The sequence below is a fragment of the Elephas maximus genome, chromosome 20, assembly GCF_024166365.1.
Source record: "Elephas maximus indicus isolate mEleMax1 chromosome 20, mEleMax1 primary haplotype, whole genome shotgun sequence".
Classification (NCBI taxonomy): Eukaryota; Metazoa; Chordata; class Mammalia; order Proboscidea; family Elephantidae; genus Elephas; species Elephas maximus.
Window position 1 is genome coordinate 34,398,974 of NC_064838.1, and position 20,470 is coordinate 34,419,443.

The window sequence follows — 20,470 nt, forward strand, 5'->3', positions numbered from 1 at the left end:
CCAGTTACAGACCTAAAAGCCCTTCCTAAGATAGTTTTCTGGAAAATGAAATGACCTCAACATTTACTCCTTGTGAAAATGGTACCTCCCTGGGGCAAAGAGCAGTTGGGCTACGTTTTATGTGTGTCTGTGTGTAATTCTTTATAATACTCAAAGTTTACTTTTGAGTTCCTCTGCATTCAGCTTAGATTTGCAGTGTCATGTTAGTGACAGAACAGCATTACTCATATTACCTTTTGATGTCTTACATGTTAATTTCTTAAGACACGTTATTTCCTTCCTTTGAAAGAATAAATAGTTCACATTAGCAGCATAGCCAACAGTCCTAGTCTGGTTTTTCTGATACACTACCCCATACTTCAGACTTAACTGGACATAAACAAGACATTTATAAAGGTTTTATACCCTAGACTGGAGTTTTTAATATGATCAGAATGCACAGCAGTATTTATAAAAAATAGGCTGGACATAAAACCTTTCATCTCTGGCAAAAGAAACCATTTAAATCTCATACTAAATAAGGGTTGGTCAGCATCCCACTACAGTGCAGAACCAGGAGGTGTGAGGACCGTGTCTGTTTTCACTGCTTTTTACCAAGTACCTGGCATAGTACCCTGGTGGCACAGTGGTTCAGAGCTACAGCTGCTAACCAAAAGGTCAGCAGTTATAATCAGCTGCTCCTTGGAAACTATGGGGCACTTCTACTCTGCCCTGTAGAGTCACTATGAGTTGGAATCGACTTGACAGCAATGGGTGTTTTGGCATAGTACCTACCACAGTGGGCATTTAATATTTGTTGAACAAATGATTGTTTTACATGAGTTTGGAATAATGAAATTTATGCTTGACTCTTCATACCTTTAAAGTGAATACCACAGTGAAAACATGGCCAGACTCAATTCAGTAAGTTAATATAACATGGGCATTGTCTGCATAGCTTGCCATCTTCCTTCCTAGTGTGGTATTCTGTACTCTGGAGACAGAACAGGAAATGGCTGTGAGCAGGATTAATGGCTGCATACTGGCTCATAATCAAGGTCAGCAGGGAAAAAAGACCATCAATCTGGGGAGGGGAGTTCCCATAAGCAGAAGAGAGCTAGCCGGCGGTCCACATAAAGTGTTCCCTGGAAGGACAGAAAGCAGTTGAGAAGAAGGGTCTATGAGTAGGATATGAAAGTAGTTCCAAAAGCATCATTCCTGGAATCAGAAGACCTGGGAATGAGTTATATATGACACTGCCACTCACTAGTTGTGACCTTGGTTTTCAACCTTTGAAGCCAGTCTCTTGGACCACAGGAATGTGAAGAGATGGAGAAAGTAATCTGTAATCTGAACTGAGTTATGGACCAGACATCCGGTTACTGGGAATGAGTTTTTTTTGGGGGGGGGGGGGCGGGGGGACAACAAACATTGAGAAATATTTTACAAGTTTAAAGACAGGAAGATAACTAGTTACCTCCAGAAACTGACAAAGTACTAGAAAGGTCAAAAAGGAAAACTTGTTTAAACATCTTTCCTTTTAAATGGTAATAAGACTTTCAGGAAGCTCTGCCAAAACTGTAGATCCCTGAAGAACTATTAAGTAATCTAAAGATCAGATACAGCTCAGGTCTCCACTGCCTGCACCAAAAGACTGAAAAAATGAAATATTTTCAAGGGTCTGTAGAGTACCTAAAGCACCATACAAAAAAAAAACAAACCCGCTGCCGTCGAGCTGATTCTGACTCGTAGCGACCCTACGGGACAGAGTAGAACTGCCCCACAGTTTCCAAGGAGGGCCTGGCGGGTTCGAACTGCTGACCTTTTGGTTAGCTGCCATAGCACTTAACCGCTATGCCACCAGGGTTTCCATAAAGTACCATAATAAAAAAATAATATTACTTAACTAGTGGGATGGGAGGCACTGCCTTGATTTGTTCTAAGTTGGTAGCAGTTTTACCTACCACTGCTTTTTAACCATTAGTATAAATATCAATATAGTTCTGGATAAATCATGAGATTAAAAAAAGTTATTCAACATTTTAACTATTACAGAACAAGTTGTGCTTGTCCTGGGTATCTCTGATAATCAGTAGATGCTCATACCAGATAAATACAGCAGAATGACTAGTTCAGGCCATTTGTAGATTCATCCATTTTTAAGGCAAAAAGCCCTGGTGGTACAATGGTTAAGAGCTTGGCTGCTAACTAAAAGGTCAACAGTTTGAATCTACCAGCTGCCCCTTGGAAATGCTATGGGGTAGTATACTGTCCTATAGGGTCCCTATGAGCCGGAAATCAACTCAATGACAATGGTTTTTCCTTAAATAGATGAGATATGACTTCATGTCTACACAAAAATCTTCAACATGACCAATTCCTGTATCATTAAAAAGTGTCACTACTATTATCCTTACTTTTCATCCAGCAATGTCAGCTGTATATGGCCTTTTAAAGTTTCTAGCTATCATGTCTGTCCAGCCAATGTAATACACTTTGATACTTCAGTAGCTTTTTCATTTCTAGTTTGAAAACCTATAAGGGTTTTTTGGATTTGAAGGAGCTCGTCACGTCTACATTTAAAATCTTTTTAAAAAACACTGCTTAGTTTTCAAAGTAATACCACAACCTAGCTGGCACCAAAATACTATTCAAAATTATTGTATTTCATTTAAGACATGATAAGATAAATTAGCATCTACAGTCAAGACAAAGATAACTTTCATATTTTCATTTCTCAGTTCCTTTGGAGTTGATTCTTCCTTCCCGTGAGTCAGAACTTTGAGTTAATATCGAAAAATATAAATCTACACCTACTACCTTAGAAAATTCACAAGTATATAGCACCATCCATTGGCATCAAAAGGAGCCCTGGTGGCACAATAGTTAAGCACTCAGCTGCTAACTGAAAGGTCAGTGGTTCAAACCCACCAGCGGCTCTGGGGGAGAAAGACCTGGCGATCAGCTCCTATAAAGATCACAGCCTTGGAAACCCTGTGGGGGCCGTTCTACTCAAATGGACAGCACACAACATCCATTAGCATCAGTAGATGATGTCATCACACATCATGTAGCCTCTATACACTTGAGAGTGAGAGGAAAAGGAAAGCAGTGTCTCTTAGTATTATGAAAATGGTTTCGACCTCGTGGACTCCCTCGTAGACCTCCCTGTGCTGGGCAACAGGGATACAGCCATAAACAAGCACAGTCCTGCCCTCAAGGAGCAACCTAAAGTAGTAGGAAAAAACAAATTATATAATTAAAATTGTGAGAAGCGCTACAATGAAGAAATTCAGAGTGTTACAACATCCAAGTGGGGGACCCAATGTAGTGGGTCAGGGCATCAGGGAAGGCTGCTTTGAATTTTTTTTATCTGAATACCCCTTCTGATTTATTTTTCAAAAAACATTCTTATCCAGTGTTTTACTATGGTTTTGTTTTAAACTCCCATTCCTCCCTCCCGCCCCCAGCCCCTGGTAGCCACTAATCTAATTTTGTCTTGATGTACTTGCCTAGTCTGGATATTTCACAAAACTGCAATCAAAGAAGTGATATTTTCAAAATACTCTTCCTCTTAATGCCTGACGTTCTGCCCTATAATAGGAAGTCCTGGATAAGAAAAGTAAGATTCTGGGTAAGTGTATCTTCCAATATAAACTAGTATGCCACTAGGTAAGCTAACAAAACCAAGAATTTTCAACCTGCGAAATACCAGATTTCTGGATTTGTGATCTTACAAGACTAGCATGAACAAACTAGTTTATTCTTGTGATGTGGACGTCTATCATATTCTGGAGTTGTAATCCGTAATTACAGAATAATACCAAGCCTCCGTATTATAATAAATACATGGTAGAGGCCTTATCTAGTTCAAATTCTACAAATCTAAATAAATTACAAGCCTTCACAAAATTTACCAAATCCCTCATGCAAGTACACATACGTGTTCAATGTAGTTAATTTTTGTCCTAGAAGTATAGGAAATAATACTGCACTACTTCAAAAGGAAATAGGCAGCCAGTTTATTAAAAAAAAAAAAAAAAGGCCCACAGAAATAAAGCACAGGAAGAGGATAACTGAAATGGTTAGAACAGGAAACCCAAGGAAGGGATGAATGGCACAGATGGATTCAGAGACCACGAAGCATCAGTTTCCTTTATGAATAGAATACTCAGAGACTTAGGTTAAGTATGACCCTAAAGTTCCTCCATGAAAGGAGCCTTATTTCTATGTTTTGTGGGCTTAAGCTAGAACTTGAAAACCAATTTCACATATAAGTAAATAAAATCAGCATTTTCTGAGTACTGAGCTCTGCACTTAGGCATTGGGAATCAAAAATTAAATCCCTGTGTCCTTGAGGAATGCAATTTAGCAGGAGAAACAAAACAATGAAGAACTTCCATTTCTTACCTTAAAAAAATATGTGTGTATATATATATGGACTATGTTAACATCCTTTTGAAAATTTGACCTGCAAGTTCCCCAAAATATTAATTACTACTTTTTTCTTTTTTTGGCGGGGGGAGGGGGGGAAGGATAGAAAATAGCTCAGTTGAAAAATTGAGGGACCAAGAAGATGGGACATAAAGCATCATTAAGTAGTTTTTCTGAAGTTGTAATCATTTCAGAGACAAAAAGATTCTTTTTGTCAGGTAAATAGGTATAATGCAGCCCCCAGGCTGTATCTGCAGTGTGGCTTCTGCACCACCACCATCAGAAGCAAATGAGGAGCTTAAAAAAATACACACAATTCTAGTATGTTCCCCACCCCATCTTAACTGAACTCAATCTCTAGGTGTGGGATTTCACAATCTGCATTAAACAGCAACTCTGTGCACACTGAAGGAAGGTAGGAGTCCCAGGGTGGCACAATTGGTTAACTGATGGAACTAACCAAAAACTTGGCTGCTCAAACTCACCCTCGTGGGGCCAACACAGGGTCGCCATGAGTCAGAATCAACTTGATAGTTAACAGCAGCACTAAAGGTTAAAGACCACTGTCCTGAAGGTCATATATCCTAAGTCCAAATTTTAAGTGAAAAAAACCCTAAAATCTCTTTAAATATATAACTGAAATTGATGAAACGCTATATTAGCCATAAATCAAAAAGTATCTTGGTGTTAAAATGTTTATATTAACTTACACTTAACAGGATGAAAGTTACTTTATGATACTTTCTTGTCACTCATGATGCTTAGAGCCTCTAGTTGTTTTCCGCAAAAAATGAAAACTTGGAGGACTGAAATTTAGGTTCACATTAGGTATAATCCTTGTCTTCATTAAACTTTTGTCATCTCTCATTTATTTTCCAGTTCCCATTATAATGAAATCACACCTTCCTAAAATTCATTATGCGTTTTTTGAAATCCAAACTGGTCAACACTTGCTTTCTCAACACAGTACAGGTGAACTATAGAAATAAGTAAAACAAAACAATTATGGGGAATAAAAACGTACACAGACCAGAACGGTTCAACTTTTATTTTCACATTGCTCAGTATAAAATTATCAATGTCCATATGAAGTTTTCTGCCATCCTCAACAGAATTTTGTGGCTATCACCTACACTGTCCACAAGTGGTTATTTAAATTTAAATTAAAAAATTCAGTTGTTTAGCCAAACTGCCAGTGTTCAACATCACTGGACAGCATATTGGATAGCACAGATAGAACATTTCCATCATTGTAGAAACCTTCCTCAGACAGTGCTAGAGGCTAAAAAAAAAAAAAGCTAGCAGACATAAAACACTGTTCAAGAAACCATTAATATGGCAAACCTTACAAAGACATATGCATGCCATTTATTCCATTTTATTTGTGGTTAGCTATGGTGGCACAGTGGTTAAGAGAGAGGCTTCTAACCAAAAGGTCAGCAGTTCGAATCCACCAGCTGCTCCCTGGAAACCCTATAGGGCACTTCTACTCTGTTCTATAGGGTTGCTATGAGTCGTAATTGACTCAACGTTAATGGATTTTTTTTGGTATGCATCAAGTAATACACAGTTATGTGTTGCTTAAAATCCACAACACATTCTGTGAAATAGAATGTTATGTCATTTAGATAAACTCATATGGCAATGGGTTTGGTTTTTTTTTTTTGTCATTTGGATGTTGTGCAAACACTGTTATATACTTAGCAAAGCTAGTATGGGGATACCTTTTGTTTCACTTCCAACTCGATACTTCTCCTTTGCCTCTTGCTGCTGCTATCACTAGCACTGGTTTTGCTGTTTGGGAGCCATGATGCCCTTCACAGTAATATTTTCAAAGGAAAATTAAACGGAGATAATGCTACAACACTTAAAAGATGTGCAATACACAAGACTGGATGCTGCTGCCTACAAGTCGAAGTATATGCTGTTTTACGGTAAACTTTTTAAGTAGGGAAAGTTCACATTAATAGAAAGAACAGTACATACGTAAGCATTTATCATGACTGTCAACACATACGCATTATAGGTTATACATGCACTGTACCAGTATGTGCCTGGCAACACAATCGCTTTATATACAAGAGACATAAGGTACACATGTGCACAGAAAGCTGTTGCGTCCGCTATGTCTGGTCATGTCTGCTACGTCCCATTCTCTGGGATTTCTGAACTCTGTAATAACCTTTTGGGACCACGGACCTGTACGTGGGTCAGACACTGCCTGAACGGACATTATGCAGCATAAGACTCAAACTGCACCTTAAAGAAGACTGCAATAGTGAAGAGAGTTTAAATCAGCAATAACAACAACTTGAGAACTATGATTCAAGCCAAGTACAAACTGCTATGGGATTAGGAGAAAGTACTGTTACTTCTTTAAAGGGGAGCCTGGCTTAGAAAATATTTGAGTTTTAAGTCTCGAAGGGTACACCAGGGGTAACATTCCAGAAGGAACCCTACAAAGAAGGATGACAATGTCACTATCATTTGGCTAACAGCAATCAATTCAGTGTGGAGGGGTAGTGTTTGTATACGTAAAAAATCATGGCAAATAACAACAATGTAGATAAATGTTGAGGTTAGCTTACTTAAGGACCTTGTGCACCACACTCATGAGCATGTAACTCATCCTGCTAGTTAAGGAGCCAGTGAAGGAGTCTAAGCAGGCATTTACATGCTCTATGTGTACTTTAGGACAATCACCCTGGCAACATTTAAGATTGATCAGAAGATGACACTGGAGGCAGATCAGTTTGAAGGCTATTATCCTGGCAACTGACCTTAGATATTAACAATGAGAATGGAACAAGGGGATGGATTGAGAGGTATTCCAAAGAATCAACATCAGGACTGAGGGCATCACCTGGGGAAAGGGGCAGGGAAAGAGCCCAATATGACTCAGGTGTTTATCACTAGTAACTAAACGGCAAATTAACAGACCTCAAGACTAGGAACAAATGAAGTTTGAAGGGATGGGAGAGTGCAGGAGAATGAATTCAGTTTACACATGTTGAGTTTGAGGTAGATATATCTGTTGTTGTGTGCTGTCAAGTTGATTCCGAATCACAGCAGCCCCATGTGGAAGACCACAACCGACCCACAGAATTTTCTAGACTGTAATCTTTACAGGAGCAGATTGCCAGGTCTCTTCTCCCATGGAGCAGCTGGTGGATTTGAACCACTGACCTTTCGGGTAGCAGCAGAGCACTTAACCATTGTGCCGTGAGGGCTCCTTAGATGTGCCTAACAAGCAAAAACACAAGACTCAGTCAAGGAAGACTGGCTTTGGAAATAGATTTATTAGTCACAGGCACTCAGGTAGATGGATTCCTCCGTGCAGTATATAACGTGCAAATATTTAAGTATGAACTGTTCTGGGAAAATGTTTTAAAAGAAGCTGTAGAAACTGGATCAAGTCACACACCAGGAACAGTGGAAATCTGAGGATACAGGTAAAAGGCTGCAAACTGGTAGGCACTAATTGTGCTTTCTATGGTATATTAGTGTCACAGAACATTTAATTTCACCTAAAAGTCTAGATTTCCAGTTTTCTATTGAAAAATACCAAGACAGGCAAACTTGGTCCCACATTCTTAAGATTCAGCTGAAGTTGAATAGCTGCTTCCCCCTTTGGGCAGAAACTGAACTCCTCAGTTCCGCAGCATTCTCACTCCATTGTCTTCCAGGCAGTACATCTGGCTCCCATCATTTCCAATATCAGGCACATTTCTTGTATTTAGTCACCTGCCTGGATTCTGTAGAACTGTTTACAACCTCTCATGTAGGTTAAGTAGAAAGCTAAAAGAAGTTTCAAGAAAGTGGACTGGTCACAGGCCCAAGTTATAGAGCAGGTGGCTAAGAAACACTACTGGATTTGATGGTATTCACTTGCCCTTCCAGAATGGTTCAATGCCATGGTGCGGTCAAAGTCTGTATCACCAAAGGGCTACACAGTAAATGGACCATGTGGGCGAGAAGCAGCACGGTGGCTGCCTACTCTCATGTAGTTTGTTGGTAGAGAGAAAAAGGAGGGATAACTTGACAAGGTAGCAAGACCAAAAGAAAGCTTTCAAGGACAGAAAACTTGAATACACTCTGGAACTTAAAAAGTTAAATTGTAGAGAAATAGGAAATATGACAAAGGTAAAAGCTCAGGGAGTAAAGTCCTTGTCCAAGGGCTCAGATAAAGGGGTTAGCTTCAGGAAAAAAAAGATCAAAGGACTAAAGAAGACAAATTCTAATGTAAAAGGGAGATGCTGCTGAACTCCATCGTGTCAGATTCTCAGTTAAAGCAGGCGTCAAGGTCAGCTGGACTGTGAAGTATAATCCCAGCTGAAGAAAAAACACAATACAAAAATCAAGACAAACATTCAAGAAAACTCATTAGGAACGAATAGGTAAGGCAGGGTAACAGTGAGGCTGGCTTAAGTTGCGTAGCCTTAATTCGTGGTGGAACCAACCTGTCTAGTTCCATGACTCACTGGGCTACCCATGACCAGGAGAAAGGTTGGACTGGATGAGCAAGAGAAAAATGGGACCAAAGTATGAGTGATAGTGGTAAGATGCTTGACTAGATGGCTGAAAGAGAGCTGGTGGGGAGGCGCGCAGGGGCGGTGGAGGAAGGCAATGAAACACCGGGCTCTGAAGCTAACGCTAAAATTTTAAGATTTACACTAGGATGTTACACTGCGGTGGTATAACAAAGGTGTCATATGGACTAAGTACAAAACTCCGGTGATCGTGCCTTTAATCATCTCTATCTCCAGGAAAACTGCTCCAAAAAGGACCTTAAGTAGCAATACATCATAGTGCCGCTGCAAAAAATCAGCCCCAGGTGATTGCCTAGAGCACATCCCCTCCGCCTTTATGTAGTGACATCGGCTCAGATCTGGAGGAACGATATAAAAATTGGGTTTGCCCTCAAATCTTACATGCGCTCTATCCCCCCGCAGGACAACGCCCAGACACCAGCTTAGCCCTTAAGCCTCGGCGAAAGAATCACGCCCACAATCGAGAAGGCGCAACTCGACATGGAGGCGATGACGAGATCACAGGGAGGGAGGGATTCTTCTAGGCCCAGGGCGGTCCTTAGCAGACAGGAAGCAGCAAAGAACTCCCATAAAGGTATTGCGGCACTACCCTCCCCCTGCCGAGAAGGGTGCGGCCTTCTCTCCGCCTCCTCCGCTGCAGCTCCCTCAGGATTGCAGCTCGCGCAGACTTTTGGAGAACCTGCGCCTCTCACCCACAAATCAGCCAGACAGACCCTCGCTCCCTCCCCTACCTCCACGGGTCCCGGGAGTAGGTCGGGCTTTTCTCGTCCTTCAGGCGGCGGGCGCCCCGGGTGGTCTCCGTCACCCAGAAGCCTCGGCCGGGCGGCCTGCTCCCGCCTCCAACGCGCGCTTCCTGCCACGTTGCGCAGGGGCGTCGGGCCAGACACTGCGGCGCTGGGCCTCGGGGAGGACCGTACCAATGACCGCCTCCGCACCACCCCCGCCGCCCAGTGCAGTGGTTTCGCTCATTTGGGACCCGAGCCAATAGCAAGGGGCCGTTCCTCGAGTTCCAGCAGCCAATCATATGCCAAGGCCGAGCAGGCGGCGGGTAAACCGACTCCCCAAAGGAAGGGGAGGGTGGGAGGACGCGCGCGCGCGCGGGAGCCACTTTCACTGACCCTACCCTTCCCTCCCCCAACTCCCGCGGGAGGCCGACCGCGCCCGCACGTCCAGCTCTCCCCATCCCACCTACCTACCCACCCCACCCAGGGGGCAATGCGAGAGTCCCTAGGCGATTGCGCGCTCCCGAAGCTGTAATTGACAAGACTTTACTCCAACCACAACACGCCATTTGTGTTTTCGCACACGGCGGGAGAAGAAGCGGCCAATCAGCGACAAGAGGTAAGCCGGAAGCACTCCTCCCTATGCGGGAGCAATGCTCGGTCCGGTTTCGTGCTTTTTCCGCTCCTTCCTCCCTCCCCTCCGGTTGCCGCAGGGCGGGCCGCCCTCCCTTCTGCGTCCGACCTTCTGTTTCCCTTCCAGCTTAACAAACATTATATTCCCAGCTTCCTGCGGGAGAAGGGGACTCCCAGCTACCAGACTGTCCACCTCAGCCACCCCGTCCCCCCCAATCCACCGGCCCCCCCCTTCCACCAGAGTTCCGCTCCCCTACCTAGCCGAGGCTCTCTGAGGAGTCGGAGCTCCGGAGCACAGCCTCTCCTCCAGGCGGCCTGGCGGCTTCCGCTGATTGGCGGCGAGCTAGCCAATGACTATGGGCCGGTGGGCGGAGAGGCCAATGGCGCGGCGGGAGGGGGCGTGTCCCGGGTGCCCCTGGCGCCGGCACTGGGAATCCCCGTGCGGTCAGTGGCGTTTCCGCTCGGGCAGCGGCTGACTGAGCTGCCGCCGCCGCCGCCGCCGCCGCTGCCGCCGCCGGGGGAGGGGCGGCCGCCGCCCGCCTGCGCTCAGAGACTCACGCAGCCCCAGTCCCGCCAGTCAGCCAACACAGTAGTGCCGTCCTCCCCTCCTCCCCTGGCCCTCCCCCCTCCCCGCCTTTGGCTCGCTCCGCCTTTCTGCCCCCCACCCCCACCTCTCGGGCACGGGCCATTCCCGGCCAGGAAACGCCGTGGCGCCGCGTTGGGCCTAACTCGAGTCCTGCTGCCTCCCGGGAGTGCCGTGCGCCGCAGCCCGGGCCCGGGCCCCGGCAGCGCCTGGGACAAGGTAAGGGTCTTATAGAAAAGAGACACCTACTCTCACTATCCGGCATGGGGAAGGGAAGGGTCACCTCCCTCGCCTCCGCTCGCTCTCCTCGGGACGTGGGCCTGGCCTTCCCTGGGCTCTTAGCAGGAGGGTGCTGTCCCTTCTCATCCTCCTCGCCGCACTGCACACGCCGTTGCACCCCTCGTTTCTAGGGAGCGAGCCCCCACATAATCTAGGCGACCCCACTACCCTTTTCGTGGTTTTCCCAGGTCAGGACGCTTCCCCTCCCCCCACACCGCCTCACTCCTGAGAACTGCCTGCTCCACGTTTATCTTTTACTTGAGGATAGGCCTCTCGCACTTTTTTCCCCCTCTCCTAGCCTCCCCATCCCCGTTCCCTCGGCCTTGTGCTAACTCTGATGGCTCTGGGGGCCTCGATCTCGCCTTCCTAATGTTCCCGGAGGCCTTGCCTCTCCTTCTCAGATCCCCATCTCAGATGACTGCTTCCTTTCCCACACTGAAGATTTTACCTCCGCCACCCCCACCTCACATTCTTGGGCTCCCAGTGGCGTATTCCCCAGTATCTCTGATACAGCCCCATTGAATTGTAGGGTTCGAGCCTGGAGTGGAGCCAAATTGTGTCGTTTTTTCTGCCTTGGGCGTGCAGTGCGATCATTTGAGAAGGTCTCTAAAGGCAGAAGAATTGAGTCTTTATGAATTCTCTTTTCCCTCTGCGTGGAAGCCTGGGATGTGAAGTGAATGGGGGTGGTTAATAGCCCTGGTTTAAGTAGGTGAATCGCGTGAGAGGGAAAGTTTAACTGTTGGGAAAGCCCCTTCTATGCTAATTTATTCTGTATAGCGCCTTTGCTTGTCTCATTTCTTAGGAGTGTAAGTGGTCTTTCCCTTGGGTACTGATGCTGCAGCCAGCTCTGCTGGTCTAGGTCAGGGGTGCGTGTATGACCTGCATTTTCTGCTTTCTCATGTTACTTGTGCAATGTGTTCACCAGTAACTCATTTCTTGCCCAGAGCTCTGGGTTCCATTGGGCTTTGTCTGTACTTAAGTTCATTTCTCCAATTTACCTTGTGCTCATAGTACTGGAAGAATCCAGGTTCCTTGCTGATTTCCTTCATCACTTGACTAAACAAGTTGTTTTTAATGACATATTTGTGACCAAGGTCATATTTACATTTCTTTGTCCGGCAGATGTTGTATGGTTATACTTTTGAATGGAAAGGAGCCAGCTGAGCTTAGAATAACAAGCTTTTCAGGAGAATGTTTATGTACTCCTTATTTGGGAAAAACATTTTTTGATATTTTATATCAGTAGTGTTTTTAGGTCATTCTGAGAGAAAAGTTACAAATGGTAATTTTAGATGTATGAAATTTGAGCTAGAATTAAAGCAGGGAATACTCATAATCGAAGGTTTCTGGGCCTTTTGGCGGACACAAGAAATTTTTTTTTTTTTGGATTTCTTCCAGTTTTCTCAGGAGGATCATTAGTTTTCTTCCATAGCCAAAAATTCTGGCCCGTTAAGGGATTAGAGTATTTAAGGTTTACTCAGACTGTCACTGTGTGTAGAAAAATGAATTTATGTCTTCTGGTAGGACATGATACAAGGCTCTGTCTCTAGCAGCAAATTTAAATTCGACTGTAGAGTGCTTGGAAAATTGGCCTTCTAAAGACTAAAGCTTAATCTTAGCTCTTAAATTGCTGGTTTAATTAAAATGGATATTTGGAATTTGGTAAATGTTGATTTTTCTAATAAAGGATCTTAATTTAAAACTAAGAGGATGACCTTAGGGTTGTTTCTTTCTGAAAACAGAATTCCAGCTTTTCTGGCACAGAGCACTGGTTTAAAAAAAAAAAAAAAGTGTAAGGAGTGGGGGTGGGTAAGGAGAAGGTTGTTCCTTTGGGTTGGATCACAGGGGTGAGTATACAAGGCAGCAGCAGCTGCTGGCTCTGGAGCTCTGGTTGCTACGTGAGAAGCTTGAGTAGTGCTGGCTGCTGTCTCCAGGGAAGGACAGCAGTGCAGCGTCCATTAATGCCGTTGGCTGCAGGGAACTGCACTTAGGCAATGGCTGCTTGAAGATTAAGAAGAAACCTTGCTTTTCTGAGAATTCTCACTGATGAATTGGTTTGCATTTTATCAGTGGAGAGATGGGAACTAGCAGTTTATAATTACCTATTTGTAGATACCAGCATCTGAAAACTGAATCGTAAAGACTTTCTTTTTTGTTGGTGGGGTGGTGGGCTGATTTTTGTTTTTTTCTGGGGAGTTGTGCTTGGATAAGACTGTAAGTTCCAATAGAATTTTAATTTTTGACTCCATTTAAAACCAAAGTAATAAGAATTTAAGGATCTTATTGAGAACCAGATGGGGGAAAAATCAGCTTTTTTTCTGCCTGGCATGTTTTCCTCCATCTCTTTAATCAGTTTTTTTTTTTTTTTCCTTGTTTGTGTGCCTTCTTCCTTCCTTCCTTCCATTGGTTAGGCCTTATTTACCTATTGAATAGATGGTTTACTAAACTGAGAACCTTAAAAGGTTTAACTCTAAAGAGAATTGCCCTTTTTGAAGTGATTTGTAAATATAAATCTCAGAAATACTTTCTTTTTAATTTCTATATTAGTAATAGACTTCTTCAGTTTAGATTATTTCTTTGGAGTTTTGACCTGTAATATTGATTTATTATATATGTGTTGGAAATAGTCTTCTGACATCACAAAGATGTATTTTTGGCCATGATCAATCTGAAATATAGGACAGACCAGAAGGAATATTCAGAAAGCAAATAAGTCTGGTACGGTACACTTAAGAAGACAGCCTCTAAGCCCCTTAATGTGGTCTCTGCTCCCCCAAAGCTCCTGGACACAGGAAGATCTCTGATTAAGCAGAGCAGTCTGTTGAGTATGGAAGTACTGTAAGGAGAGCCACCACCCAAACATACCACCAGTTACATACAATATAACAGATGCCCATGTGTTAGGTTCTCCCCCGCCCCATACTTGCATTTTATACTTTTTTTCAGAATTTTTATTTGTTCAGTTTTGTGTAAATGCATTTCAATCCCACAAACATTTATAATGTGTACTATGATTCTGACATTTGTGGCAGGGGACCAGAAGGAATGGAAATGAGTTTTGCCATTCACAAATATGGCTTGCGTTGTCTTTCCAGTGATACAAGCAGACCAATGAAACAGAAGCTTAATGGAGAATATATTAGATGATTCTAATTCTTATTATCAAATGTATAACATGCCATATCAGATAAGTATGTTTTCACTCATACTGTTGACACGCTTATAGTTTAAGATGTAAATATTCTTAGTTTAGATTTTTATGTAATATGAAAGTTACCTTGTAAGATAATTGCTTTTTCGCTTGTTGTTTAGAACTCATTGTGGTCTTGATATAATAATTTTCCATAAGGATCATAAAGGCTCAATAGGATTTATTTAACCGAGATGCTGGAAATTTTGTACATTTTCTGATCCTGTTTTTTGTCCCAAGATTTAACATGTTTTGTGAAATTATGCTGGCCTCTCTGGGGGAGTGGCTCTTTTATTTCTGCCTTTTGGATGGAAAAATAACATAGTGCAGATATGCAGATACCATTCTTGTTTTCTCCTCTTTGCATTGAAGTAACCTATGAGATATTACGCCATAGTTAACCACAGTAAGTGATCATTGGATACATTTTTTAGAGAGAAATTGAATTATGACTAGTATACAATTTCTTATAACATCTAGTTCAACTCTGGTGATTTGTGAGTTTATTGTGAAACTAAGAAGCCTAGCGATGAATTTTTTTTTTTTAATTGTGTTTCAGGTGTTGAAAACTGAAACTTCTTGATAGACATTTTAAAGACATAAGCTTACTTTGATTCTGCAAAATGTGTCAGATGATATGTACTTAATAGTACAACTGGTGATCATTTGTAATATGATCAAAACATCTTTTCAGAGACCCTCCTTACAAAATAAGTGTGATGGACCTATGATAGATGGGGATTGATAGCATTCCTTGCTGCCCAAAATTGCAAACTATGTGGAAAATGGCATTTTAACCTTTCAGTTGATGTGATTAATGATTTATTTTTCTCGTGGAAAGAATTCAGGAAATTTAATGAAAGGTAGAGGGAGTATCATCTACTACATAGTCAAATCAATTTCTTAGAAAATTGCCCTATTTTGTATTCAGTTCTAAATTGGGTGAAAGATACCCAGTAACTCTTTTGGGGGGCTGTTAAAAAAAAAAACATTGCTTTAGAAAATTCTCTTATTCTGGCAAAATGTATTCAAACTCAACATTTTTTAGCAAAGGAGCTATGAGATATAATAAGGAAATAATGGGACTGAGGCTAAGTATCAGTCTACTTTATCTGCACCCTCCTTGAGCAAGGAATTTGTAATCCCATCCTGCCTCACTCAATTTTTCCATCGTATTGATTTTGTTTGCTGAATACCTGAGGGAACAATGTAAGAGTTACATGAAGTATCTTTGATACAAAGACAGGGAAAAGGAATTTTCTGCTTATTGGATTAATGTCTTAGTATTTTAAACCCTAAGATTATTTGCCAGTTTTGCTTGATGCATGTTACTGTTGGCTTGATCTGATTCTTTTCTGTGCTCTTCTACCTTCCTTGTAGCGTGAGAATTCCCAGAGTATTGATGGCAGATTGGAGTAGTAATCCTTTCCTTAGCCCCAGAGCCTGGGATACTCTCTTGCCTATGTCATGAACCACAAAAAAAGCAGTGGCTGTAGGAATTTTTATAGAATTGGTTTCTGTCTAGGGAATCGTAGTATTTATTTGTGCTACCTAACCGAGAGAAAATGCCAAATTCCTTGCTGCTGCTTTTTGAGAAATAGATAGAAGCATGGGAGGAGCCAGAAACCTCTGCAGCAGGGTTTGGTCTGAGTAGAAAAGGAAGATTTTTGTCTCAAATTGCCAGCTGCTAATGTCAGACTGACTCCCTTATTATGCCTCCAGTAGGCCTGTCAATATGGCCAAACAGCTAGATAAGTGCAGGGCAGGACAAAGGGCTCTTTGCACAGCAGGGAGGCAGTGTTGGTGGGGGAGGGACAGGAGGTATGAACGGCTGGAGGAGGAGGTTCTTTTCCTTGGGAGATTATTCAGCTTGGCATACAATTAAAGAAATCATTTGTAGTTCCCACTTGAGCATTGAATTTGTGCCAACCATGTACTGTTAACCCAAAATTTAGTATATCCTAGAACATCTAATAGGGCCTCAACCTCTTTCTCCAGGGAAAAGTATGAAACTAAAGCTTGTATATGTTGAAATAAGATAAATCCCATGCCCTCCACCCTCCTGAATACAAGTCACCTCTTTAGTAGACCAGCTCTAGAGCATCTGACAGCTGAGTTCTCATTAGGAGATGGAAAAGAATATTCTGACTGAATAAAACATATTTTGGAGAATAGTGGGTACAGAACTCAAATTCAAGTAAAAAGGCCAGGCTTAATGGTCTGAGACTGGAAGAAAAGACATGACCTCTGGACTCTGTTAACCCAGAACTAAAATCATTTCCGAAGCCAACTCTTAAGACAAAGAATAGATCAGACTAAATCAAAACCCATAGGTCAGACTATAAGACATAAAATGATACTTGTGAAGAGTGTGCTTCTTTTTAGTTCAAGTAGATACATGAGACTAAATGGGCAGCTCCTGTCGGGAGGGAGGTGAGAAGGCGGAAAGGGATAGGAGCTGGTTGAATGGACATGGGAAATCCGAGGTGGAAAGGAGGAATGTGCGGTCACATTATAGGGATAGCAAGTAGGGTCACATAACAATGTGTGTATAAATTTTTATATGAGAAACTAACGAGCTATAAACTTTCACCTAAAGCACAATTTAAAAAAAACTTTTATTTCAAGGTATTTGGTGTCTTTATTTTGGTTGGGATTAGACCAGAACATGTAGAATAATTTTTTGTGTGTGAAATAGTTGCATATTGTTAAGCTCCAATTTCATGTCAGTGAGATGGAGAGCTCCCTCCAGCATTCATGTGTTGGGTTACCACCATGTAAGATGCTAACCATTGAAGGCTACTTATTGTTCCAGCCTCATACCTACTTCCTGGAGAACCTGATATTCCCTGGAGATTACTCCCTCACCCACCTTGTAGGTTAGGCCCAACCTTGTTTGATACATTTGTGCTCAAGTCCCAGCTGAAAGTGAGATGGTTGCATCCAGTTTTAGAGTTAAGATGAATTACAGGATTAAAAGAGCTCTATCGGTTATCAAGCCCTTTGAAACATTTCAAATTTGGGGCCACTGTTGAAGTTTTCATTAAAATGTTAAAAAGATCAGTGTCCCGAACAATACTTTTAGTTCCCTTAAAGTAAACGGCAAGCAATACAGATGAGCCTGTTCTTTTTTTAAAAAAGTTAGAGAACCGCATTCATAAATTAGAGAGCAGTTATTCACATTACAAAAGGATTCTCCTTTATAAAGGAATACATGAGGTTCTTTTAAATACTTAATATATTTTAAGAAATAATTGGTTTGAACTCAGCTTTCCAAGAGCACATCTGTTGCTTGAATTGAGCTACCACCTGTATTGAAATGTTGCTAAACCAGGGCCTCAAACCAGTTCAGTCATGGCCAACGGAGTGAAACTCAAACAGGCCAGAATTTTTAAAATTTGGGTGATTTGGACCATAACTGGAGTGAAAAAAATTATGGGCCAGAGCCCTGGAATGGCAGAGGTGTAGTGATCCTTTTCAGGAGACTGAGGTGTGAGATTGGATTATTGGCAGGATTTTTAAGGAGAGTGACACACATTCATAGCAGCATGCTCAGCCACCATCTTTGAACGAGGCACTGCTTGTTTCCGACAATGCACAAAATCCGACGGGCAAGAAATTTGGTTGCTGTGTAGTGCATTTGCTACCCTTGTTTCCCTAGGAGGGAAGTTAAGTTTCTAGCAGGGCTTCAACCTATAATTTTTCCAGCTTTGGTTGTAGTTCCGGTTCACCCAAATTTTAAAAATTCCGGCCTGCTCCGGTGTCACTTCATCACCCATGATTGAACCTGGAAAAACCGGTTTGAAGCCCCGTATTAAACTAGCTTAAAATTTTCCCTTCTATCCAGGCTGCATGGGAAATTGAACAGTAAAACTGAATGCTAATTTTTGCTTATGGATTGAGGGCTTGTGGCTGTTAGCAAACGAGATGTTTTAACTTAATGGAATAATTTTTAGAAACTGCCTTTAATGCACATTGTAATAATCAAATGTGCCTCATTTTTGTCTTTCTTTAAAAAAAAAAAAAAAAAAAAAGATTTGTTAACCCAGTTAACATTATATGTTTATGTGTAATGGTCTTGGCAATAATGACAAAATATTTTGACCCAAAAAAGAAAATTTTAGTGACTAATTACTGAAATTACCATCAGTTAGAAGTTTCTCTACTTTCTTACAGTAAAATAGCAACAGCATTAACACGAAACTTAGCCATATTTCATGTTAGTACAGAAATTGAGGGTAGTCATTTCTTAATAATTTACTCACATGGATCTTTTCCATAGATTGTGGTACTAAAATAGAAGCCATCTAGCTCAGTGGCTTCCATTCCAGGTAGTTTTCTCTACATGTGCTAAGACCAAATAGGTAGCACTAGGGTAAACATCCAGGAGAAGCGAGGGTATTCATTCTACTGCGTCTGTTACCTAAATCTTGCCAGAGGCCTGAAAAAGTTCCCAGCAAAGGTAAAAGAGTAGGAGGGAGCATGTCTTGATCCCAAAGGATTTGATAACTGCTATGGCTCCCCAAGCAGCTAATCTCATTTTGAATAAGACCTAGCCAGCAGTAGGCTAGAATGGAGGTGAATCATGGCATCATACCTCATCCTGCCGGTGCAGCTGCTCCATCTTATTTCCTGCTATTATTATCCCACAACGCCTCTCCCCAGCAAAAGAGAAATTAGAACAAAGGGGAAAAATTGGATGGGCTCATGTGACTTTTATTATGGTTAGGTTGTGGATATACTTACATATACTTAAATACAAAGCTGATGTGTTCTAGACTTAAAAGTCTATAGTGAAAGAGATTTTTTAACTTCAGTATTCTTCACTTCCTTTCCTGATAAACCATTTCACATGCTTAGCCTTACAGAAAGGTTTTTAAGAATACTTAATTTTCATTGTCTGGTCACACATTCATTATTACCACCAGATGCTACTGTGAGTATTATTAGCTTGAAGAAAGGTGAAATCTCTTTTGTAGGTAATACTTCAGATTTGTATTGGGAATTACTAATTTACATAACTTAGATTTATGATTAAAATAAGGTCTAAAAAACCTAGATCTTTTTATTTACCCCTTTACATTAGTGGGTGAAATTGGTTAACTTCATGTAAATTTTTAATGCTTCAGAATTCTCCAAGTTGCAAAATTTATGTCTTCAAGCTTTCTTTATTGCACGCCACCCTCCAAAACCAAGAAATTGTATTTTTATCGTTTTTTTGTTGCCTTCTGATGCTGAGGTTCTCCTCTCCCCACGCCTGAACTGTGAAGGCTCAAAAGTAATCAAATAAGGCGTGTGCACTGCTGAATACAGTAAGAGGATTATTTCATAATTCTTAGAAATTATGATCTGGTTAGGATGTTCCAGTATCATGTTAGCATATTTTATAGTGCTGACATGTTAATTTTAATACATGTCCAGGTGGATCTCATTGTTTTATGTTTGCACCCATTTTTCCTCATTTTGTACTGGGCTTTTTGTTTTTTCCCTTCCTTCTTTCTGTTGCCAAGGTTCTTATTCCCCATCCTGTTACGATCTTTGGCCCCTGTTGAAAACCCTGTTTCCTACCACCAACCTCTGTACATACCATAGCACATAAAATTTGTGCTCTCATAGTTCCTGTGAAGGAGGATGATCTGAAGTTAATAATCAACCGTTTGGGCATTCTTGGTATCCAAGGAAAGTTTTATTTATGAGAAGGAACCTAGAAGGACCTGTTGGCAATTAGACTGCCTCTGCATTTATTTATGTTATATTTTCCTTTATTAACATGGGCTATTGAGAGTTGACTTGTTTTATAAGAAAAAGCCAGATAGAAAAGGAAGACCCACAGTTAGATATGGTTATCTGAAAAATAAACATGTTTACTGTGATAATATTTAGGGTAGACTCTAAAGGGCACATTTAAAAAAAAAAAAAACTTTTATTTCTAAAGACAAAAGAGTTTAACCTCTTAACATAGACCAAAGGGAAGGACTTTTGAGCAGCACGATTGATTGCATGGTGAATATAGCATTACATTGTTGTATGACTACATAAATTTTTATTTTCTCAATTTCTGTGGTACAAACTCCTATAACCATGCAAGTTAAATATTTTA

General features: G+C 41.6%; 2 protein-coding genes across 5 annotated transcripts in view; one reads left to right on the forward strand and one right to left on the reverse strand.

Annotated features, from left to right (window-relative positions):
* The window catches only part of LOC126064381 (uncharacterized), a 31,442-nt gene extending 21,209 nt beyond the window's left edge, over positions 1 to 10,233 (reverse strand). For 2 of the 4 annotated variants that reach the window (XR_007514488.1, XM_049863408.1), the window contains exon 1: positions 9,695 to 10,233. Coding sequence is in view for 3 of the 4 variants with exons in the window: in XM_049863408.1 (XP_049719365.1) it covers positions 9,695 to 10,146 (452 nt within the window). In the remaining variant the exon portion in view is untranslated. The other 2 variants (XM_049863409.1, XM_049863410.1) reach the window with 2 other exon arrangements.
* The window catches only part of LOC126064388 (uncharacterized), a 33,765-nt gene continuing 23,473 nt past the window's right edge, over positions 10,179 to 20,470 (forward strand). Inside the window, exons 1-3 of the mRNA XM_049863413.1 lie at positions 10,179 to 10,194; positions 10,229 to 10,304; positions 10,469 to 11,120. Of these exons, the coding sequence (XP_049719370.1) occupies positions 10,179 to 10,194; positions 10,229 to 10,304; positions 10,469 to 11,120 (744 nt within the window). The remainder of the gene's footprint in view (positions 10,195 to 10,228; positions 10,305 to 10,468; positions 11,121 to 20,470) is intronic.